The sequence below is a fragment of the Vidua macroura genome, chromosome 4 (genome assembly GCF_024509145.1).
Source record: "Vidua macroura isolate BioBank_ID:100142 chromosome 4, ASM2450914v1, whole genome shotgun sequence".
Classification (NCBI taxonomy): domain Eukaryota; kingdom Metazoa; phylum Chordata; class Aves; order Passeriformes; family Viduidae; genus Vidua; species Vidua macroura.
This window is the reverse complement of record NC_071574.1, coordinates 64,283,436-64,305,812: the sequence shown is the minus strand read 5'-3', so window position 1 is coordinate 64,305,812 and position 22,377 is coordinate 64,283,436. Positions and strand designations below refer to the sequence as shown.

The 22,377-nt window shown below is 38.7% G+C and overlaps 1 protein-coding gene across 2 annotated transcripts in view; it reads left to right on the top strand.

Moving 5' to 3' along the window:
- Positions 1 to 13,883, top strand: part of DOK7 (docking protein 7) — a 57,062-nt gene extending 43,179 nt beyond the window's left edge. For both annotated transcript variants that reach the window (XM_053975651.1, XM_053975650.1), the window contains 4 exons: positions 7,170 to 7,235; positions 8,304 to 8,375; positions 11,147 to 11,299; positions 13,135 to 13,883. In XM_053975651.1, coding sequence (XP_053831626.1) covers positions 7,170 to 7,235; positions 8,304 to 8,375; positions 11,147 to 11,299; positions 13,135 to 13,271 — 428 coding nt within the window. In that variant the 3' untranslated portion in view covers positions 13,272 to 13,883. The remainder of the gene's footprint in view (positions 1 to 7,169; positions 7,236 to 8,303; positions 8,376 to 11,146; positions 11,300 to 13,134) is intronic.
- The last annotated feature ends 8,494 nt before the right edge of the window (positions 13,884 to 22,377 follow it).

The following is a 22,377-nucleotide window of genomic DNA, read 5'->3' as shown; positions in this document are numbered from 1 at the left end:
GCAGGAAAAATATAAATGTTTAACACAAATGCAGCATCTAAAGCCAGTGAGTGAAATTTTATTTGTGGGGTTTCACCTCTCAAATGTTCCAATACACCAGTACAATTTTATTCTTCAATGTTAAAACTATTTTTCAGAATACAAAGGGAGCTGAAGTTTTCTGTGTCTCATTGCATTTTTATTATCCTTAGATATTTCATTTAAATTGTTTAAATTATTATTATTACTATTATTTCACATTAAAGTTTTCTCTTTTATATGGGTGAAATTTGAATTATAATTGAACTTGGCGTTGCAAAGCTTTTAAAATAGTTCTGTAGCATTTGAATATTTAATTTCAGATATTATCTGAAGGTCCCAGGGTGCTGAGCAGTCATTCACACTGTTTTATTGGATTAAAGGAACTGCATTAGAACTTGTCTGTGGTTCTCTATTATGAGAGAATATTATCCATTGTTGGGAATAAAATAAAGGCACATTAATTTGAGGTAACTACTTTCAAAACCTGTATTGTGCATATACATGGCAAATACCTCTGCTAGCATGGATGATTGTACATACCCAATACCCAGATATAAGATTTCCCAGTGTAGCAGGTCACTCACAAACACATTTCTTTTTTATCATATTTTCATTCAAATACACCGTGGAATGCAAACCCATTTCTCCCTGGGCTACAGGTGCCCACATGTTCTGTGCAATGTTTTTGCTCTTGAATGTCTCGGTTCTGTAGCAAGACATGGAATTAAACAGTCACTAATCAATTGTTTGTGTATTTGTCAGTTTATTGGTAGGGGATGTGAGTATTCTCTTTCTCCTTTTAGTTAGATAAGCTGAGCAACAGACTCAGCAACTTTAGAGAATTGTGTTTCATTCTAATGGCAAAGAGAAAAGTGTTCTAAATATGGCAACAATTCTATGTTGTATTATTAGATGGGAAAAAACAAGTTGGGGTGAATAATTTAATTCTCTTTTAAATAATTTGGTTGCCTTTGTTATAAATAACTTTGTAAATATTGATTACAAAGAGAGACTGAATTAGATTACTCAAGTTTGTAGGAGGAAAATGTTCCCATTGTTACCATAGCTTTATACTACAGATAAAGGTAAGGGATTCTTTGGAGTTGTATGATGTGTGAATGTGTGCTCTTAAGTATAATAGACTGCATTTATAGTTATGATGGACCTCAAAATACCATGACAGGATAGAGGTTCAAAAATACGATTCAGATTTCCTGAGACTGCTGGATTCTGGAGACACCTCAATTTGGTACATTATGTGTGAGCAGTTCTCATGGGACCTGTACAGAGACTCTCATGCTTAAGAAATCCTGCAGCTTGATCTGGTGGTTGCAGTTTCAGAGATAAGTATGTAGGGCTTTTTCTCAGGAACTGCTTACGTGCTTTGAGTTAAGGGATTGTGAATAAGATCCACATTCTGTGTTGGGAGGTGAAACAATAGACTGCACATTCCTGCACAGAATGGTGAGCTGAAGAGCTTGCCATTATCTTCATTGTCTTTCTGGTACCATAAACCAAAGCACTGTAGGAAAAATAGGACTGAAGCAGTTGTCTAGTGAGAGTCTCTGCCCTGATGTTTGGATGTTCTTCTGTGTATGTCTGACAGATGTTTGTTTAGTTCTGCAGTGAGAATCCTTAATCCACCTTGAATCATCCAAAGTCCTCTGCTGTTCTTATATTTACAATGTATTTCCTAGCAGTTGTGCTGTTTCTCATTGTAATTTAGGCCTCTTATTTTAATCTTGTTCACCTTTCTATTCCATTGCAACACCTTAGATAAGGAACCTCCAGCTCTTACTCACAGGCAAATGATTTCCTTCAAAATATTTGTATTTTCTCAGTTGAGTAGAAGTCTGTCACAGCAATCTTCTTTTATGAATGATGTTTAAACCATGAGGCTGTTTTGTGTGGAGGGGAAATGTCACTATTTTTGTCCTTAGGGAAATGCCACTATTTCTGTCCTTAGCTGCCAACCCCTTCCAAATGAGCTGAGCAGACTGAATCCCAAGACTCCTATTTAGAGAAGGGAGGCTGGGAGCTGGAATAGCTTGCAGAAGTGCTTAGGGACATTGCAGTCCCTGGAGAAGGCATTTCATGCCAGCTTTATGCACCATATTTCAGAAACTTTCATTCTTTCCCAGTTCCCACAGGGGAGCTGCTTGCCTGGGCATTCCCATGGGCCTGGCCCAGCCCAGAGTATTTCAACACTCAAATTAAAGTTCCCTGATCTCCCTGCACCCCTGTGCCACGGGCTCTAGCTTTGCAAACACCAGCAGTTGAATGGGCAAGCAACAAATATGCTCCCAGGGAAGCAGTGCACTTTCAGTTTTGCTTTTTGACTTGTAAATTATCTCTCTTCTTTTCCATTTCCCCCCTTACTCCACAGGAGCAAACTCATTGTCATTGCAGCAGACAGTCTTGCTCTCTGACAGCCCCTTTGCTTGCAATACCAAACCTACACAAGGCTTGATGGGAAATGTTCTGAGGGGATGAATTAAGGAATACACATAAAACAATGCTGTGGATTGGAATTCAGCTAAAATATCACCTGAATGCTGATTATGAACACTGTATCTCTATTAGATTTTTCTCAGGTTGATAGGGACTCAAGGCAGACAGACAAGCAGAAAGAATAAAATTAAGTATATAACAGGTGCTGAAAACAGTCAGCTGTCTGACAGCTTAGCTTTTCTAATGGAAAACTAGGTGCTTTTTTGTGCATTTTAAAATATTTTTATTGCATACCTATGCAGCATGATACTTTTATTGCAAGCTTAGGAGTCAGCTTTTAAGGAATTAATTCAGAGCAACGAGAAAGAAGAATCTGGGTGGTTATAATTTCTTAGGTTGAAAACAATTTGCAATTCTCTTTTGTTCAGGATTTGTGCTGTCAGCTCTTCAGATGTAGGAAGACCAAGTGCACTCTGATATTTTTATTGAGCCAGTGAAGGACTGTGTGTTGAACAGTGTCCACCATAGATATGTCGTGTCATACCTTATAGGGCTAAACACTGTAATAGAAAAGCATCATTCTAATGAGAAATTGATTCATGAAACCCTGCCACAATATGGCATGCTCTTTCTTGGTCCTGCTTTACTCTACAAGTCCACTTAAAATAATTCTGTAGGGGAAGAAATATAGGAGCTCAGAAAAAGTGAACTTATTAAAATATATTATTAAAATGCAAACTAAATGTTGGCCTTGGTGACTGTCTGAATTAAGAGAGGTCTTTTCCCAGGGGGTAAAGAAAACTGTGGGGAAAGCATGTCAGTGAATGATCCCAATGCTGCTGCTTCGTCCTCTGGGCTGAGCAGATCCAGCAGATCCAGTTCTCTGTACTGGGGGTGACAAAAGTGGTGAGTCTGTGCCACAGTAACCCTCTAGTCCTGTCCTTTATTTATTTGTGATTTGCTTCCCCACACCTTCTCTGACACTGAAATTTGGGGAAGTCTTATAGAACACAAAAGTGAGGGCCTTACTTGCCCATATAATGATTATTTCAAATTTTAGAAAAAAAATTTGGTTTTGTGTGTGACCTTCATCCCTAGCCAGTATAGATCCTGAGCTTCACATGTATGAAGATTTTTGAATTAAATGTATGTAAAGCATCTTTGAAAGTGTATGTTTCAAAAAAACCCAGACACTGAATTTCCTGGCACAAGAAAATGGTAATAATTCTAGCTTAATGCTTTTGCAGTTTTAAGGATAGGTGGCTGGGCTGGAATGGCCCACAGCATGGGAAGATGAATAATTGCTAGAGGTAGTTAGGTCCTCTGTTATTTTTTGCACAAACTAAATAGACATCTTTGAGGAGCAATATTTAAACTGAATGCTTGAATGCATTTCTAATTTTGAGAGATTCTACTACTTTTAAAGTTGCCTGTTAGAGAGACAGGAGGCATTTCTGAATATGAAGAAATCTATAGAGCAAGTAAGCATTTTTAAGTATCCCCTTCAGCTTTTCTGTCTTGCAGATAATGCCATTTGTATAGCAGAAAATACATGAAATTACTTTGAAAATCGAAGAGAATGAACAGGGAGGTTTTGTAGGGCAAATATACAGGAGCAGGAAGTCTCCTGTTACATTTACATGAAGCAACCTCCTGGTGCTCTTGCAGGGTTCCTCCTGCCAATCAGTTGCTTTAGCCTTTGGATGCTCTTTTAAGCAAGGTATCTGTTTTCAGAGGAGGGGATGGGAATGTTGCTTGGGTGAGTGGGTCAAAGTTCTTCATAATAAAGGTAGTTTTAATTCAACTAGAAGCAGGGTTTTATCACAGAATGTGGTGTTTTCTTCAGTCCTGACTCCTTGTCCGGAAACTCAGTAGCCCAGAGCTGAAGCGTTTGTGACCTGCCCCTCGAGGAGGCTGGGCAGTAGAGAAGTGATCACTTGGTAAATGCAGTGCAGGGCTGTGTGTGTCTCCTCACTGGTCATGCAATGATAGGCCAGGAGATTTGAAAATGTAAACTGTCTGGGCTCAGTTTATAGTTTATATTCCATCTTCCCTCTTGTTATGTTTTTTCATGGCTCTTTCTTGTAGCACATGTGCTGTAAACTCTCCTTATTTTTGAAGAATGGGCATAAAGTAATAACTATAAAGTTAGAACACATTTCAAATAGTTGTTGTTTTCACTGAGCTACATTAAACTTTTGAGCCTAATCAAATGTCGGAATTCAAAATATCCTGCAAATTACTTTCATTTTGTCACATTTTGAATACCTTCTTCCTCTTACACATTGAGGGAAGTAGAACAGAAGTAACACTCTTGATGAGGTACTCAGTTCTGAGAAAGACTTGAGTGAGTCAACCACACAGACCTAAATGGCAGAGGAAACGGAATAAAAATGTTCTTAACAATCCCTTGTAAAATGAGAAGAATAATGGAAGGGAGAGTCTGTCTCCTGCTGGATACTTTTTTTGCTCTGAAATTTATCTTGCTAACTTGTTTTTTTGCAAGTATTATCTTAGAATTAATGAAAAAGAAACAAACCAGTTTATTCAGTAGCTGAAAAGAAGGAAGAAAATATCTAAGTTGATCTCTGTTGACATGTGTTTATATGATGAAGTTCAAAGCTTCAAAAAAATTTCCCTGAGAGATTTGACTATGTAAATATTTGTTAGTTGCCAGATTTGAAAATGAGGAAAATGCAACAGGTCAAATCCTGAAACATTAACATGGTTCTTTTAAATAAGCTCTGAATGGGAAAATTTAAACTTGACCATAAATGGATTGGAATATCTTATTGTTTTAAATCTCCTTTCCTGTCCTGAGTGTTCCTCACAGATCCTAAAAATGTTGCTTAAGAATCCACAATGCCTCTGGAATAATTTCTGATGAATTGCAATAAGTTTTTGAGGGAATAAAAAAACCCAACCCCACACTAGTTTTGTGATGATGCTGAAATTAGCATAAGGCTCTAATCTTTCTTCAAAGTAAAGGGAGACTTTTGGCTTCATAAAACATATTCTGATGTTTTCAATGCAGAGAGAGGATGCACTGATATGAGAAAAAGGAAGATGAGTTAAAGTGAAAATATAAGTAAATCAGCTAGCCTGGGGCTGTCCTATTTTTGCATTTATTTTTATCAGCAGTCTTTGTAAAAAAAAAAAATTCCAAATAACATTTTTAGTTGTTAAGTCCTCACCAGAGTTCTACAATCTGTAAAGGTTCTACAATCTGACCTCATTTGTTAAAATACAAAATCAGATTCTCAGTATGGCATACTTTAAAACTGAATTTTGTAGCCTTGCTTTCATGTACATAAATCAACAAACTAAAGGCTTTAGTTCAGTTGTACCCTTTTGAAACAGTTTTTCACTATTGCTTTAATCCATTGTCCTCATTAAGTGAAATAATGAGTAACTTTTTAGATTTATTTTATAAAACTAGGATTAATTTTGGAAACCCTTAGATTTAGAATTAAAATTGTATGTATACTTTATACAGGAGGAAAAAAAAAAAAAGTTGCCATTTTCTTTTGATTCCCGGGCCGTGAAGCTTTCTTAGATATTTCAGAATATTTATCTTGCAGAATTTCTTCATGTTGCATAAGAGCTGTGGTTATTTTTGGACGCTGTTTTAAAAACAATTTGCAGAGCAGTGTCTCACCTGCTCAGAGACTATTCATCAGCTCAGCAGAGTGCTAACTTGAAGTGTGTGCTAACCCTGGCACCTCTGGCAGGGTTACTCACACCCACAGCCTCCCACCCGCTCCCTGCTCGGCTCCATCCACCGCACGAGCAGCTCCCTCACAATTATTCATGCCAGGAAGTAAATGGCACTCAGCTCTCTGAGGTGTCCACAGTGGCAGCAGCAGAGAGCAGAGATCCAGGGCTGGATGGGGTGAGGTAACCCTGCAGCCAGCAGTGGGGATGATGCTGCTGAGCTTGCTGCTTAAAGAAGGAAGGTGTGTGTGCAGACAAGCCCCACTGCAGGGGCGCCACCCTGCAGGATTCTGAGCTGGTGGCTCTTGTTTCCTCAAATTCCCCCAGTGCAGCTTCCTGCTGGCCAGAATCAGGCTGGGGAAGGGAGGCTGGCTGTGTCATCTGGGGTGTCCATGGTAAAGCTTTCCTGGCTGGAACACTGGGAGGGTGTCTCACAAGAACCTGGATTCAATCCCCAGGGACCAGATCCCTTGCATTCCCTTGCCTCTGGCCTGCTGTATCCATGTCCAAACATGGTGTCCATATCCATGGTGGCCTGCTGAATGAGTTTTCTCATTCACTTAGATAGGTTTTGGATCCACTCTGACCAGATTTTAATGAGCACTTTAAACTTTGTTGTTGCTAAAGCTACATTATGGATTGCCAAGGCATCTCCCAACACCATTCTCGTTGCCATTTTACTTAGCTCAAGACAGCTTTCCCTGTGAGGAAGGTACTACTCGCCACAAACAGGGAGGGACAGCATCCTTGGGTTTTATAGAAGGCATCCTTTTTCTCTAAACAAAGAAAACAACAAAATTAGATTTTAATGTCACAAACTCAGGATAAAGAATTTAGCAAAAATTTTTAAAAATTGGCTAAATTAAGAACACTGAGTTGTAATTCTTTGCTTTTTTGTTTTATTTTTTTATATGTTTCAGAAACATCTACTAAAAATGAAACAGGTATTTAGATTTAATGTGAATCTCTGTCTTTGAAAACAGGTGGTGCTTCTGTCATGGCAGCTTCTGGGTCTTTGAAAGTGCACAGAGGGCAGAGTCTCCAAGCTGGTAAGTAAAAGTAATTATGAGGTGTGTGTGCATGTAAATTGAAACTAATTTAAACTTAAATTATTTTAAACTTCAGAAAATATTAAAGGTAATGCATGATTTGATTCCCTATTGTAAGGCTTACGTATTTCTTTGGGTTTTTTGCTTTGAGGAGTTTTTGTCAGAAAGACATTGACAGATGGGATAAGTTTAGAAGAGGCAGTGACAGATGAGACAACTGACAGAGTATAAGCAGTAATCTTATTCACAGCAGTAAAATGCTGCCATCACTTTAACAAAGGGCACCCACCAAAAAAAATTCACCTCAGGCCATGAGAAATCCTGTACCCTAACAATGATATGCTGGGAAAAAACACCCACCACATTTAAATATACTTCTTTATGATAATGAAGGGAAAAAACACCCAGTGCCAGCAGATAGAATTATGTGTGTTTGTCATTCAAAACTAATGCAACATATTCATTCTATGGACACAGCATTTTTGCTTGCCTGGTTTTAACTGGGGCAGAGTCTGAGATTGTGAAGAAACATGGGCATTTTCAGCTTCATGCTCAGGAAAGACTGACGATGTTGTGCAGCCTGGCTTCTTCGTAAAGATGGTGATTTGCACTTGCAACGCAAAGTAATCTTTGTAAGGGCTAGCTTAAGCATTTTCAATGGTTTTTCAGAAATCTAGAAGTTATCCATCATGCTGGAGGTGGAATTTTAACAAGAGTCTTCCAGATGCTCCCAAGATCACCCACGCATTGCTCCCTGATTCATGCATGCAAGACAGCTCTGCTCCCACACTGATGTACAGCAAAATGCACTGCTGTTGACTTCAGTGGCCTTCAGTGTGAAGAGTTGTAAAAGTGTCCTAAATTTTATTTCCTTGGTGTTATGCTCATAAGGAAATTCTGACATCACTGTCACAGAAAAGTCAGCACTAGCCACTGTTTATGCTTTCTGAGGTTATTCTGTATGATTTAGTTTAAAAGGTTACAAGTCAAAACCAGAAAAGCATAGGCTTTGATTATATTGCACAAATTCCTAAAGCCAAAGTCATTAACAGTGTTCCTTTATTCTAGGTCCTAAAGGTGGGTATGAGATGCTAACACTTCCTTCAGAACCTGGAACTCCAACTAGTTCTGAGGAACCTGGTGAGTACAGATCTTTGTGTCAGAGGTCACTAACACCTCTTGTTTCTTTTTCATGTTTTTTTTTTTTTTTATTGTTGAGATCTTTTCTAAGTGTAATTTTTGAAGTGTTGCCCTTTGAACATGTCAGCTTTACTTGCATGCTCACACACACACTTATTTTTGGGATGTAGTTATAGTGCTGGTTTTTTTTCTGTGTCATTTATTGTTAATTTCTGAGAACGGTGCCTATATTGGGTAGAAAATATGAGTAACTAACACTTGCTGAAAGAAAGGCTGCAACGCCAGTTTCAAATATAACTTTCTTCTCCCCTCCCCAATTATAGTCTTTTCCTTTCTTTTCCCCTCAGTTAAGGGCCACTAAATTTTCACTTTTACTCTTCTCCTGTTACTTGTTTGACCATCTTTTTTGATTCCTACAGCTTGCCCCTTTCTCTTCAAGCAATCATGATATTCTAGCAATTCTTTCAGAATGTTTAACCATGTATTGTGGTCTGTTCTTCTCTCAAATCCTCTTTTCACAATGTTCACAAATACTGGCCCTTTGACCCCTCTTGGAAACACCTCCTGTCTTTGTCCACCCAGAAGGGACTGCTGCAAGCACTGTCCATGGCTCACTCTGAGCACCATGCTTTCATTAGTTGGAACATTTGACCATGCTTTTTAAATAAACTTTTCTCTTCAAACAAATAAAAGCCAGTTTTCAGTACCTAATAAGGTTTTTTTTTCTTTGGTTGGGCTTTTTAAGGAAAAATGAAAATCAAGTATTCCTATGTTTACAAAGAAAGCACAGTTTCTATTGAGACAGCACTGACTGAACTACAGAAGGCTTTTCCTTTCCTTCCATTCCAGTTTGCCCAACTGTTCTTTTTTTCTTCTTTTTGTTTTTTTCTTCTCCTTCTTCCTTTGAGAAGAATATTTGACTGCTGCCAGGTTTTGCTTTTTTTTCCCCTCTGTGTGTTTCTTTTGCTTTTCTTGCACAAAGCCCTATCAATTCTCCATGTGTAGTTTTTTAGCTCTCAGGAAAATTGCTTGGCTTGTTTGCATCAGGTATGATACTCAGCTTCCTTAAAGCTGTTAACTGTTTAGTTCTATAAGGGATCTTGCTAGTTTTCATGCTAGCTAACTTTGAGGATGCTTCACTTAACACTTCTGTTACAACACTTTAACAGCACACAGAAAGACTTCAAAAATTATATTTTCCTTCAGGACTATTCATGACTCTGTACTTAAGATTGTCACTTGCTTGCAGCTTCTAACTTTTTGTGATGCAGGTTTTGAATGCTATGATTTTTCTGAGTCCCTTCTTGCTCAATCAGGCCAAATTCTTTTGCAATACTTTGGACACAATAATTGAAAATAACTTCTGAGAATGATATTTGATGAAAATATAAAAACTCCTTCTGCATTCAGTCTGCATTGATTTTGTCATTTTGTTCTTAACATCTTGCTTTGCAACAACAGCTTGAAGTCTGACTGACAGAGAAATATTTGTATACTTTTTGGATTTTCCTGTGTTTTTTTAATGAAAATCTGTGAGAAAATTGGCCAAATTTCCAGTCTTTTCAGTTTTTGACTGTACAGTAGACACCTTTGATTTAAACAGCTTAAGCTTAGGGAGATTCCATTATACTGGAACATGCCCATATACTGTTGCCTAACATTGTATAAGCTATTTCATCCAAGAAGATGAAAAGGCTTCCCTCAATGGTTATTCACTGCTGCTGTTGTCTGGATGTAAGAAGTAATTTTCCCCTATGCTCTAAGATGTCTTGATATCCTACTGCCTCTCTGTTCACATCTCAATAGGGTCTAAATGGGCAAAAAGAGCAGTTTGGACAAAAAAGGATTTGATATGAGTTCTTTGTGGGGACATGGAAGGGCTTAGGAGGAGAACTTCATGAAAAAGGAGAACCTCAGAGTGACACTGTTTTCCCTCTGCACTCCTCTGTCTCAAACTGACTTAAGAGTAGAAAGTCTTTAAGGCTAAGGACTCCAACTAGACTGAACAGGCAGACAAAATTAAAATGATTGAAAGCAGGGCTAGATGAGGTCTTGAGAATTAAACTAGTAGACAAAAAATTGTGTTTTTTAAAGACAAAATTGTTTTATAGGAACTGTTTCCTAGTAGGTGTTGGTCTGTGCCTTTTTTAGAAAGTTCTAGAAAACTCTGTGGGATTTCCTCTAAAGTTCTTGTGATCTTTACTATTTAGAAGTGTTTTTCCATTATTTATTTCCTGCAATGAAAGTCCTTTAATACTTTGTTGTCCTCTCTTGGCATCATTCCTATCTTTCTCAATTCTGCACAGGGAAGCTGTCAAGGTTGTCTCCTCAAGTTTGCCCTCCCTTTGCTTGAAACAGTTCTCCAGTCTCTGTTTTTGGGACATGCTTTAAGAACCTCTACTGATTTTGCTTTCTTTCTTGCAGATGACATAGTAGTTAACATCTTCCTAGAACAAATTACTTCATATAAAGCTTTACTAACCTAAGGTAGAGCTGGAAGCCTTGTGAAGCAGTGCTGCAGTGTTTGCCTTCTCTCACAACACAGCAGGATCCCTGTCTGTGCTCTGTGGCCTTCTGCATAGATCCTGACTTGATCAGTGTCTCAGGATATTTAAATAGAAACTGTAGTTTTCTCATGTCCCATCTACCACTGGGGAATGTGCTGTTTGGCAAGCAGAGTTATTGCTGCTCAGTGTTTGCTTGCAGTGTGTCTGCAGTGTGTCTAATTGGTCATTGCAAACATGCCTGTTGTAACTTGTTACTTGTTTCAGAAGGGGCTGTGGGTTATTCAGCTGATGTCCCTACACCAGATCGACCCCACAGTGAGACAGCCACTTATGTTAATATTCCTGTCAGCCCTACTTCCAAAAAACAGCTTCACTACATGGAACTGGAACTTCAAGAATCTAGCACAAGCATAAGAGGTAAGGAAGTCTGTGATATTTTTAAACAGCAAAGAATATGCAGAATGTATGGGGTATGTGGAATCCTGATTTCATACAGGGAGCTGCCCAAAGGGAGGTTCAGGTTGGGCACCAGGAAGAATTTTTTTCACTGACAGGATGGTCAGGCATTGGAACAGGCTTCCCAGGGAAGTGATGGAGTCATCACTCCTGGAACTGTTCAAGAAAGGACTTGATGTGGCACTTAGTGCTGTGGCTTAGTTGATGGTGCTGCTTGGTCAAAGCTTGGACTCAATGATTTGGAGGTATTTTCCAACCTTAATGATTCCATTATCTACCCACAGGCTTCTGCTAACAGAGGAGCTGAACCCTGCTATGTTTCTGAGACAGTTTTTTAAATTGGTATCTGTTCTTGGAAAAGATCTTTGAGTAATGAAGTTCTATAAGATGTTGCATCCATTTGACAGGTGCGCTCCTTCTAAAGTGAACATTTCAAACTCTGGAGTTTGAAAGACAGTAATTTGCTTGTGTTCTCAAGATTTTCATTGCATATTAGGACTACACTTAGCTCATTTTTCTTTCTTGGCTTCAGAAACAGGGCTGTGGGTGTACAGGGCTTGCTCCTGAAGACACTGGCTTTGGAGCCATGCAGCAAATGATTCAGAACAGAACACAGTGTTCTTCTATCTGCTCTCCATGTGGGCATGTGAAAGTGCTACAGAGAGAAAGCAAATGTTTTCATTTTTTATGTTTTTGTTTCATTTTTAAAAATTATTTTGTTTGGATCGGATATTTTACTTCTAATGCTTAACTTGGGCAATTAGCACATAAACATACAATACATCTGCCATGTGTTGTCATTTAGAGATGCAGTCCTTGCTACAGCAAGCCTCTCATCAGAATCTGACATTTAATTCCTTTCATTTGATATTGATAGGCTTTCCATCTATACTTCTCAGCTGTAAAGATTTTAATTTTTATACTTCTAATTTCAGCAATTTTATTAACTTTGAAATGCTAGCACTTTTCCAATGCTTTTTGCTTTTTAAATGTTTTTATGTTTTTCATTATGTAATTCTAAACTTCTCCCAGACCTTAATATAGTTCTCTCTACAACATTGTGTTGAAATGTAAAAGCAATCTTTTCTCTTAATTTTAAAGACAATGAACCAAGTCATTAAAAATGAAGAGTTAAATGCTATAAATTTTCCTAAATGTCAACTACCCTCCCAATCTCAAATTGTGTAACTTTAAAGGTGCCTGTAATGACCATAAATATTTTATTTTTTTCATATTCAAGTTTTCCCAGCCTCTAGCCTTACAGAAGTATTTTACTAAACAGACTGAGCAGCTTTTGTCTCCCCTGTTGCCAAGAAAAATGAGCTGAAGTGTCATTCTGTGTGAGGCCGAAGGTGGTTGCTCTGGTCAACATTCACAGGGTGCCTAATTCAGACAAAGAACAGTTCCAGCTTCTACAAGTGTTTTCTGTTCAAATAGCAGGTGCTGTTCATTCCTGATTGCTAGCATGGTGAGGAAGGCTCCCAGAAGTGGGAGAGCCAAGTTCAATTTTGTCATTAACTGGGAGTAATAGGGGTGGAGATTTACATCTGGGGCAGAAATACAAGTGGTTCATTTGCTTATTTGAGGAAAACCAGACCACTAGAATATGTAGCTAGCAAAGCTTTCGAGGTGTTTTGTTTTAGTGGTGATTATCACCTTACTCCCCTTATACAGCTTTCTCTGAGGCTGGACAAAGATAATCCAGGAAATCTGTGGAGGAAGACTTCACAACAGCTTTTTTACTCAGGAATGTGTGAGGGGTGTAGTTCTTTACAGGATTTCATTTGGTGTTTCAGGGAGTGGATCGTCCCGATATGCCCAGATTGACATTGCAGCCACCGAGACCGCGCACAAGGTGGGGACGCAGCACGCGCAGTGCCGCGAGGAACGCCTGCAGGAGCTGGAGCAGAAGAAGAAAGGAGCTCAGCAGTGACCTGTCTAGGAAAGAATTTTGTGCTCACCACAAATGCATACTAATTCATCTTCCAAAATATCCACATTTATTGTAAAAAAGCACTCACAGAAATCGCTGCCAATGCTTCTTGCAGTTGTACGAGATTCATTCCGATATCTTGATTCCTAATTGGAGAGCTGGTAGCACGAGGGGTGTGTTTGGTCTTTCCTTTTATTTTAATTTGGTTGTAAAGTCCAGATTTTTTGTCATATGCAATGACAGATGTAAGTTACCTTTTTCTATAATTCTAAAATCATGAAGAACCTGGAACCAATTTCAGTGTTTATTAAAAGGTGGCATTTTCTTTGAAAATAAAGACCTTGAATGTGTGTAGATAAGGGAATGTGAGTGTGTGTGTGGTAAGTGTACACATATGTTTGCATATGTCTATATGTAAACATTACTGGTAAAATATATGTATATATCTGAGTGTATAAAATATGTAAAACCTCTATTAATATATTAATGGACTCTTATAAAAGCAAGGAAGTTCAGTGCCTGCTCTTTTTGCAGGTTCAGTTTTGTTCAATTTATGTGCTTATTTATGGACATGCTGAACTATACCTATGGATAATTCAGTTTTATACCTCACCAAGTCCTGCAGCTTTGGCTAAAGTTGCACAGATGTAAAAGCTGTAGTGTCGGGATGCACATGCATCTGCAAACAGACAAGAGCACACAAACAAGTTAATTATGTCTATAAACCACAGTAATGTGAAGGGGCATTTGGGTGTTTCTGTTCTTAAAAAGCCTAGGTCAAACCATGAGTTTGATTTTGTAGTTGCTGGGTCCCTGTTATTCTTAGCAATTTTCCTGGAGCGGAACATATGTATCACTTTGAAAATCAGGTCTCAGTTTTCTCACAGAGCATATTTAAAAACCAAGGTATTCAAAAGAAGGATTCCCTTTTCAAAATTGAGTCTTTTATGTCACAGAAACGATTCCTAATGTAAAACCAGCATCCACCTTAAATCTAAAACTTTATTGAATAATTCTCTGCTATCCCTAAGTAGCATAAAACCCGTTCTGTGTAAGAGGATGATATCTCCAGAGATGCTACAGCCTTGAGGAACAACAGGATGTTATCTTGTAAAATAGGTTTACCCATGAGTCTGCCATATCTTGCTTTTGTACAGTGAGATTTTATGATTCAAAACTTAATTTCCCATATTGTCTATGTAAATATTTTTATTCATCCTCATATAAAATACTATTTAAATAAAATGTTATATAAAATATATGGCAGTGATGCTAGACTAACAAAGAAACGGACTTAAGAAGGAAAGAATTTTTTTTTCTGATAACATATCAGCTTTGGCTTCCAGAAGTTGCCAGGAGTGACATCTTGGGTATTATGATTTTTTTTGTGTCCTCTTAAGATCCAATATTAGAGCCAAATTCTGTTTTCTAGATATGATCATAATTTATATTGGTGGGTGGAAGTTTTGTGCCAGTGAGGATTTTACTTTGTGACTTGAAATGAGAGGTGAGGTTTTGTTTCTGAGGCAGAATTTAACCTACAAATTTATGTGAATGTAGCCTCAATAGTAATGTAAAATATCAGAAATCTCTCAAATAAAAAAAAAAAACAAAACAGTGTTTGAGAGTTGACAATTGCCATTCTTATCTGTCCTGTGTTCAGATGTATTTTTTCTGTTGATCCACCTAGCATATTTCTAAAGGGAAAAGAGATCATCTTTCTTATGAGATTCTAAGTTTAAAAGATTTTTCTTTGACAGTGGAGAGTGGTGATCTGCTTTTTAAATTTCAGTACAACTGGAATGGCTTGGGCTTCCTGGGGCCAGGTTTATCTGACTTCTTCAGTCAAGGATCCTCCACTGGAGGACTTGCAAGGTTAAATCTCTTGTTATGGGGCTATTTCATATTTAGGATGAGCACAGCTTGACTGATGCATTGAAATGTGTTTTTTTTCCATGACAATATATAATGAAACTACAATATTTCTATTGCAAAAATCTGTTTACCAGGAAAATATATTACCCAAGGTCTCTATAAAGGCTGCCTTTCTGAATGTTTCTTGCATTAAATCTGGGACTTGTACCATTGGTAAGGATTTAACACAAAAGTAAAGGTCATCAGATTGCTGCTGGCCTCACAGAGCAACCACAATTTAAAAAAAAAATGTATTTTTCAGGTTAAGCAGGGCTGTGAACCTGTGCATGCACATGGTTTTCTGTGCACGCACATGGTTTTCTGTGCACATGTGTTTGTGTATGTCATAGCAATTTCTGTTTATTTTAAATTATTTTTACTTCACTTGAATAGGACAAGTAGAACAGATGACTTTCACTTAGTTTTTTAAAAATTCACTTTATATTCTCCCGCACTAAGTTATATTAGGAGCTGAAGCAGGACGCCAAAGCACACTGCTGCATCTGTTAAGAGCTGGTTGGTTTTTGTTTCAGTAGTACCTGCAGGTTGTATGTCCCTGTCAAGCTACAGGCTTGACATTTCTGTTGAAGGAACCAGAGCTTTCTCATTGGAACAAGGGGATCTCACAGAAATGGAAACCTTTTTTTCCTAAATAAATAAAATCATGGGCCTTCAAGTTCCACTAGTGAACCAGGGGCAATGGAAATCAAACCATAGTCCTATTAGCAGGCTTGTGCTTGTTCACACACCTTGCATAAAAACATGTGCACGAGTGATCTAAAATACAGTTTGTGATTTCTATGGGAGGAGTTCAGATACAGAGCTCTTTGCAAAAATAAAAAAAAATTAAAATCTCCCACACTTTTGGAAATAAATGCAACTTCTAACTTCTGATGATAAAAAGAAGGATTTGCTCATTTTTCATTTAGCATTCTATCAAAGTCAGATCTCCTCCTGTTTTTACCAGAAGCACAAAGTATTAATTACCAGAAGAACAAGACAATGTGATGTGGCTGGTACTTCTGAAAGGTGTTCTTGAAGGACTTTAATGTGGCAGAAGTGCTCTTGGTGATAAGAAGAAGCTGTAATCAAGTGCAGTGTTTTGGCATAAGCATTGCTGTGCTGTGTGTGTACCTCCTTCTTCCTGACAGACGTACTGCCAAATGTAACTGCTGCTTCAGTGGGGCTTATGGCATTGTTCATAAGCTGCTATGGAACAGTTTTACATGCAACTATTTGGGTGATGGAATTTTCTCCAAGGTAACGTGCTGCAGGATGGAGGGCTGGAGTTTGGAGGGATTTCATTTCACAACAATGCAAATAATTGTCTGGGTTTTAATAGCACTCCGGCACCTAATTGTGGAAAATGCCAGTAGGTGTCTTTAGGCATGTAAATGTTTGTGAAAATCTGCCCTGAGAGTTGTTTTTCAGCAAACAGCTTGGAAAAAATCCCAATTTTTCCTCTCTGCTGTAAACAAACCAGTTTTAATTAGTGTAGCTTGGAAAACTATATTTGAATTTGAATTATGAGTGATTACATTTTTTGTGAGATGCTGAAACATGCAGCCCTTGGTAAGTTTCTCTTCTAGTTTGTCTGGAATAAGACACATACTTGGTACAATAACCACAGGAAGAAGACACAGTATTTTATGAGTTAATGTTAATTTTTTTTTTTTTTAAGATGACAATGCTGTTACATTTTTATGTCACATTTTCTTTGGGAAGATCCTCAGCTCTCTTGACCAGTCATGCAAACAATGTTCTACAATCTAAGTTGAAAGGAAATGTTAATTTGACCTCATCCAGCAATTAGAACAAACAAAGGAGAGTAAGGTTGGGAGAGTTAAAAGTAATTGAAAGGAATTTTTGTAAGGAGCAGATCTGCACCAAACACAGCTGGGCAAAAGAGGTGAATGTGTGTTCAGCTCTGGTACAGCCTTATCTCGAGTGCTGTGTGCAGTGCTTGGACCCACAATTTAAGAAGCAAGGGCAGATCCCTGAATGTGTCCAGAGAACAACAAAACTGGTGAAAGGGCTGGAAGTGCTCTGAGGGGAGGCTGAGGGTTCTGGGTTTGCGTTGTTTGGAGCAAAAGAGACTGAAGGGTGACCTCATTATTCTCTGCAGCTTCCTAAGGGGAAGCAGAGAAGAAGGTGCTGAGCTCTTCTTGCTGGTATCCAGAGATAGGATGTGCAGGAATGGTTCAAAACTGCACCACAGAAGGTTTAGATTGGACTTTGGGAAGCATTTCTTTACCAAGAGGTTGGTTTAACACTGGAATAGGCTTCCCAGAGAGGTGATTCTCGTGCCAGGCCTGGCAGTGCTTAAGAGGCATTTGGAACATACCCTTAATAACATGCTTTAATTCTTGGTCAGCCCTGAATTGGTCAGGCAGGGGGATTAGTTGGTTGCTCCCTCCCAATTAAAATATTCTATTCTATTCTATTCTATTCTATTCTATTCTATTCTATTCTATTCTATTCTATTCTATTCTATTCCCATCCCATCCCATCCAAGATGACAGGCTTCAGAGTAGCCTCACTCTAAGTGATATCAGTTGGTTATTAATAAATCAGCTATCAATTTTCTTTGAAAGGCTGGAATATAAGTGACAGGAAAATACATGTAGTCTTGACCTGGATTCTGATACAAGGAATAGCTTTGTAAGACAGTGAGCAGGTTTAAGAAAGTGCAGCTGACATGTGAACTTTGAATTTAGTAAAAACTTGAGGGTGAGTGAACTTTAAAATTTATATACTTTCAAATGCTTGCCTGCATCAGGGCATCTAGAAATTCAAATTTATTATCCCACTGTGTACACAGAGGCGTATGTAACATCACCATTTTACTGAAATAATACGTGTCAACTTATTTGAGGAATATGCAGTACGGGGGGAGGGATCAGAAAGCAGATTTAGCATGACAGTAATTTTTCTCTACATTATATGGTTGTGAAATCCTTAAAAAGAAAAATAAATAAATAAAAAAGCCCTAGCATCTGCTATTGTATAAGTTAAATTTTACCCATCTGTGGGCTGAGCTGACAATTTATGGATAGTCCATATACAGAAAATAGAGCTGATTAGACATTCAGAAAGGAACCTGCTCTTTGGATACTGGAGTTTTATTACGTAATTAATCACTCAGATTAATCTTCCCCCATGTCTCTGCCACATTTGGAGGATGTACCCCATGGCCTGCCTTTGGCTGCTCTAACACTGTCCTTTTGCTGCCAACAGCCAGCAGTACTGGACACAAATTGGGAAGCACAGGAAAGTATCTTCCTGGGAATTTGATGAAGTAGGTAGGTGTCAGCAAAGAACCAGAAAGCAGCAGCTGTTTTTTGGCAGCACAGGCAGAAGGGCAGCACCACAAGATTTGTGTGTGTAAAGAGCCAAGTACTGTGAAACAGAGAGCACTGTAACCTGAAAGGAGGGTGCCCCCAATTCTGTGTTCAGCTGCACCAGTGTCATTTACAGTGCCTGGGGTGTTTGCTGGAGATGGAGCAGGTCTGCTGAAAGTCCAGGACCTGATCTTGGATTTGCTGTCTCTGTGCTTTCTTGGTGAATCACAGAACTATAATAGTAGTGACCATAAGTGACCATAAGTGACCAGAAGTGACCAGAAGCAATAGATGTGGGAATGCCTCTCCTGCAGGGACTGCAGTGACAGCCCCAGGTGTGCTGCTTTGGAGTTCTGCAAACAGCAAATACAGTGGAAACATTTAACAAGCTTAGAGCCTCTCATTGCTGTTGGTCTGTCTGGGGAATTGTCAAGGTGCAAGTTACAGCCTGCAGCTGGCCACATCTGCAGTGTGGCCTGTGATGGCAGCCCTGTCCCTCTGTCCTGAGCACTGCAGGGAGAGACAGAACAACTGGATAACAGAAACCTGGTGGCCAAGCAGCAACACTGCCCATGTGAAGTGAAACTAACTGCACCCTGCTGTCTCTGCTGTAAGAGGTCAAAGCTGAACAGGCTGAGTTGCTCTGTTCCTGGGTTGGAAGGAGCTGATGAAAATTCATGTTTTTTTCATGGTATGCTTGTGGCTAAACAGGGTCTCTCCTGTTCCTTCTGTAATCCCAGACACATTGCACGGCAGCACTTTGATCTGGAATTCTGACTGTCCTATTTGGTTACATTGGCTGTTTTGGTCTTTCAAAAGTTCTAGTACAGCTGTTTGTACTAGATATGGCATTAAAATGAGAAGAAAAACAATTCCTAAGAACATCTCTGGAAAATCATGTTCTCATCCTGAATTAATAATCATGAATAAAAACTTTGTTTTCCAGTTCTGCAAAGAATGAGGGTCAGTTTGTGCAAGGCCTGATTGGTGGCAAGGCTTTAGTGACACCAGCAAACTGAGCCTAATGCAAACATTGTTTAAGACATATCCATGCCAGACGTAAACATGAGACCCAGAACTTGGATCTGAAATGGTTGGAAAATGCACTCTTTCCCCACTGAAGGACCATTTAGTTAATGGTTTTGGTTCAGACATCTTCTTGAATTAGAAACTGAAATTCGAATTTTGAAGTTGGACTGAAGTATCCAATGCCAGGCATTGTAAATTACTGGTTTTCATATGTGAGTTTCCATTTCTCAGTGTATTTATTCTTAAAATAGTGTAGCTCCCTTCTCTCTTTAAAGTGCCTGGAAAATTACAACTGTAGAACATTAAACAGAATTTTATTTTAGTAGGAGGCTTATTTCAAAGTGATTCAACGCTCACTTTGCTTACAGAAATTGGCACGTTTAAGTTACAGTAGACCAGTGTTGAGAGGCAAACTTGGAGACTGAAATGGTTAATTTTATTAAAATGGACAGCTTTTGTGATAAATTAATGCATCAGTGAAGGAACAAAGTTCACATATTAAGCATTAATATCTGTGTACTGTTTCTGATTCACAAGAGTCCTCTTTTGTTGAGTGGTGGAATAATACACTTGAACATTTGGATATGAAAATGCTTTAAAGGCTATTGGTAAAAGCACTTGGGTTGCAATTGTTGCTGTACCAAATATAGCTCAACTTGAAATATTTACTGTGGAGGAAAGCTTATGAATTTATTTTGGCTCTACTGGACAGATTTTATGAATGCTTCCATTTTATGCCTGTAGATATTAGTAAAAGAAATCCATGCAGTCTTTTTTTTTTTTTTTTTTTTTCTGTAGATGAACATCCTGCTTCCCAATAGGCACTAGGTGAATAGACTGAAATACATGTTAACTGTATGATGTATTTGGTTCTGGTATTTAGTAGCACTTTGTTAGAGAACATAATGCATACAGAAAATGCAGCACCCAGCTCTCAGTTATAAAGGTAGGTCTGTTTGTATTGAAAGCAACAATATATTCTATTTATTGACTTAAATTACTTTATTTCTTCTATTCTCATTAAATGCTATGGAATGAATAAATATATTTTAAATATATTTTAGAACTTCCTATGTACTGCTTACTGGGAAATGCTCAGCCAAGATCAACTGTTGAGGCAGCACGTTCTGGAAGTTAAGGTGGTTTCTCTGTCTCTTGCTTTTTACCTTAATCTGCATCAAGCCTGGCTTGAGGGAACCCCACAGAGAGAGCTGGACACACAGCAAGCAGGAGAGTCCAGGCAAGGATCCTGCTCCCACCAGCTCCTGAGCACCTGCAGAAACAGGATCTGAAAAGGCAGATGGCACTTCACCTGACAAAATGTAAATTATCTCTATTTGGTGAATTTAAATATTCCTGCTATTGCCAGATCTATCATTCATCAGGATCCCATGGGAGGGGAGAGGGGAAATTATTGCAGCAATAAATCTGCTACAGTGCTGTTCCTATCTGTTTTGGTAGAATGATGCCATCTTAGCTGCTGTACCAACATGTAGGATGTGCTTTTTTTAAGAAAGGCTTGGTTATTTTTGTTGCATTTAATGCCTTATGTATTTATTTCCCTCACCTTTCCACCCCCCTTTTTAACAAATAAAATCTGTCCTACACGAAGTCACTGACATGTTTACTTAAATTGAAGTTCTTTTCAGGGCAGAATTTGACTGACTGTAAAATATGAAATGGTCTGAGTTTTTTTTCCCTAAGAAATGCAGTTCTTTTCTCCTTCTTTTTTGCTTCTGCTTTTGTATTTCAAATTGTTTCTCAGAGTGATTTAAAAACTTGTTAACTAAAAAAATTACAAAAGGATCAGCTAGAACACCTATTAAAGAAGAGAAGATTCAACCACTGTATAAAAGTGTTAGCTCTTTCCTTTTCAGATGCCTCTTCTATGCAATCTATGAACTCCGTTATTCATCTCTTAGAGTACAGGACTGCAGGTATATCTCATTTACACCTTTTTTCTTGGCTTTGAGTTTTTGTTGCTATTTACAGAAACATGGGAGTGGTGACTCAAGTTATTTTTTAATCTTCAATATCTCAAACACTACCCCCACTCTTGTTATTTTGACCATATGAACAGTCTTTGGAGGAGTAAAACTGCAACAACGAACTGAATTGTACATACATTGATGTGTGTGAGGTGCAGAGCATAGAAACTAGAGTGAAATCACTTTACATCCCCCTAGCCTGTCCCAAATGTTAAAAAGCAGGGAAAGCCCTGAGGAGCCTTGACAGGAACAGACTATTGCTCATGCTTTCCCTTATCCTGTTGTACTCTAACTCACCACAGACTATTCCAAAGGGAAGCTGGGTGCAGGGGCAGTGACAGCCTTTTTATTTTGTTCTCCTGTAGGTTAGTGTGCCCAGTCTTTGGGCCTGATGACTCAATAACAGCTCTGTTCAGTAACTGAAGTGAGGTGACTCTGCTGACCCCACTCTCCAACCTTTGCCTCTGATGAGCTGTGACTTGTTCCCAGTTTTACATTACTGTGACATGTAAGTATTTTGTCAGCCTCTTGTACTTTGCAGCACTTGCCAAGCATTCTCTCTGCTTGAGCCCACCTGGCCTTTGAGCCCAGTTACTGTCATGGTGGGGTGGGTAAAGACACAGCACAGGCAGTGCCTGGCTCAGCCATCGCCTCCTTAAAGCCTCTGCTGAAGCACCTCTGCTCTTGTTCAGTAACTGATCAGACCCTGCTTATTCATTCTGTGAATCCAGCACCTTCTGTTGTTCCAGACTTCCTGAGAAGTTCTTGGATAAGCATATTCTACTTCAGGTAGACACGGAAGATGAAACCCAGCTTTGTGCTGTGTCCTCCCTG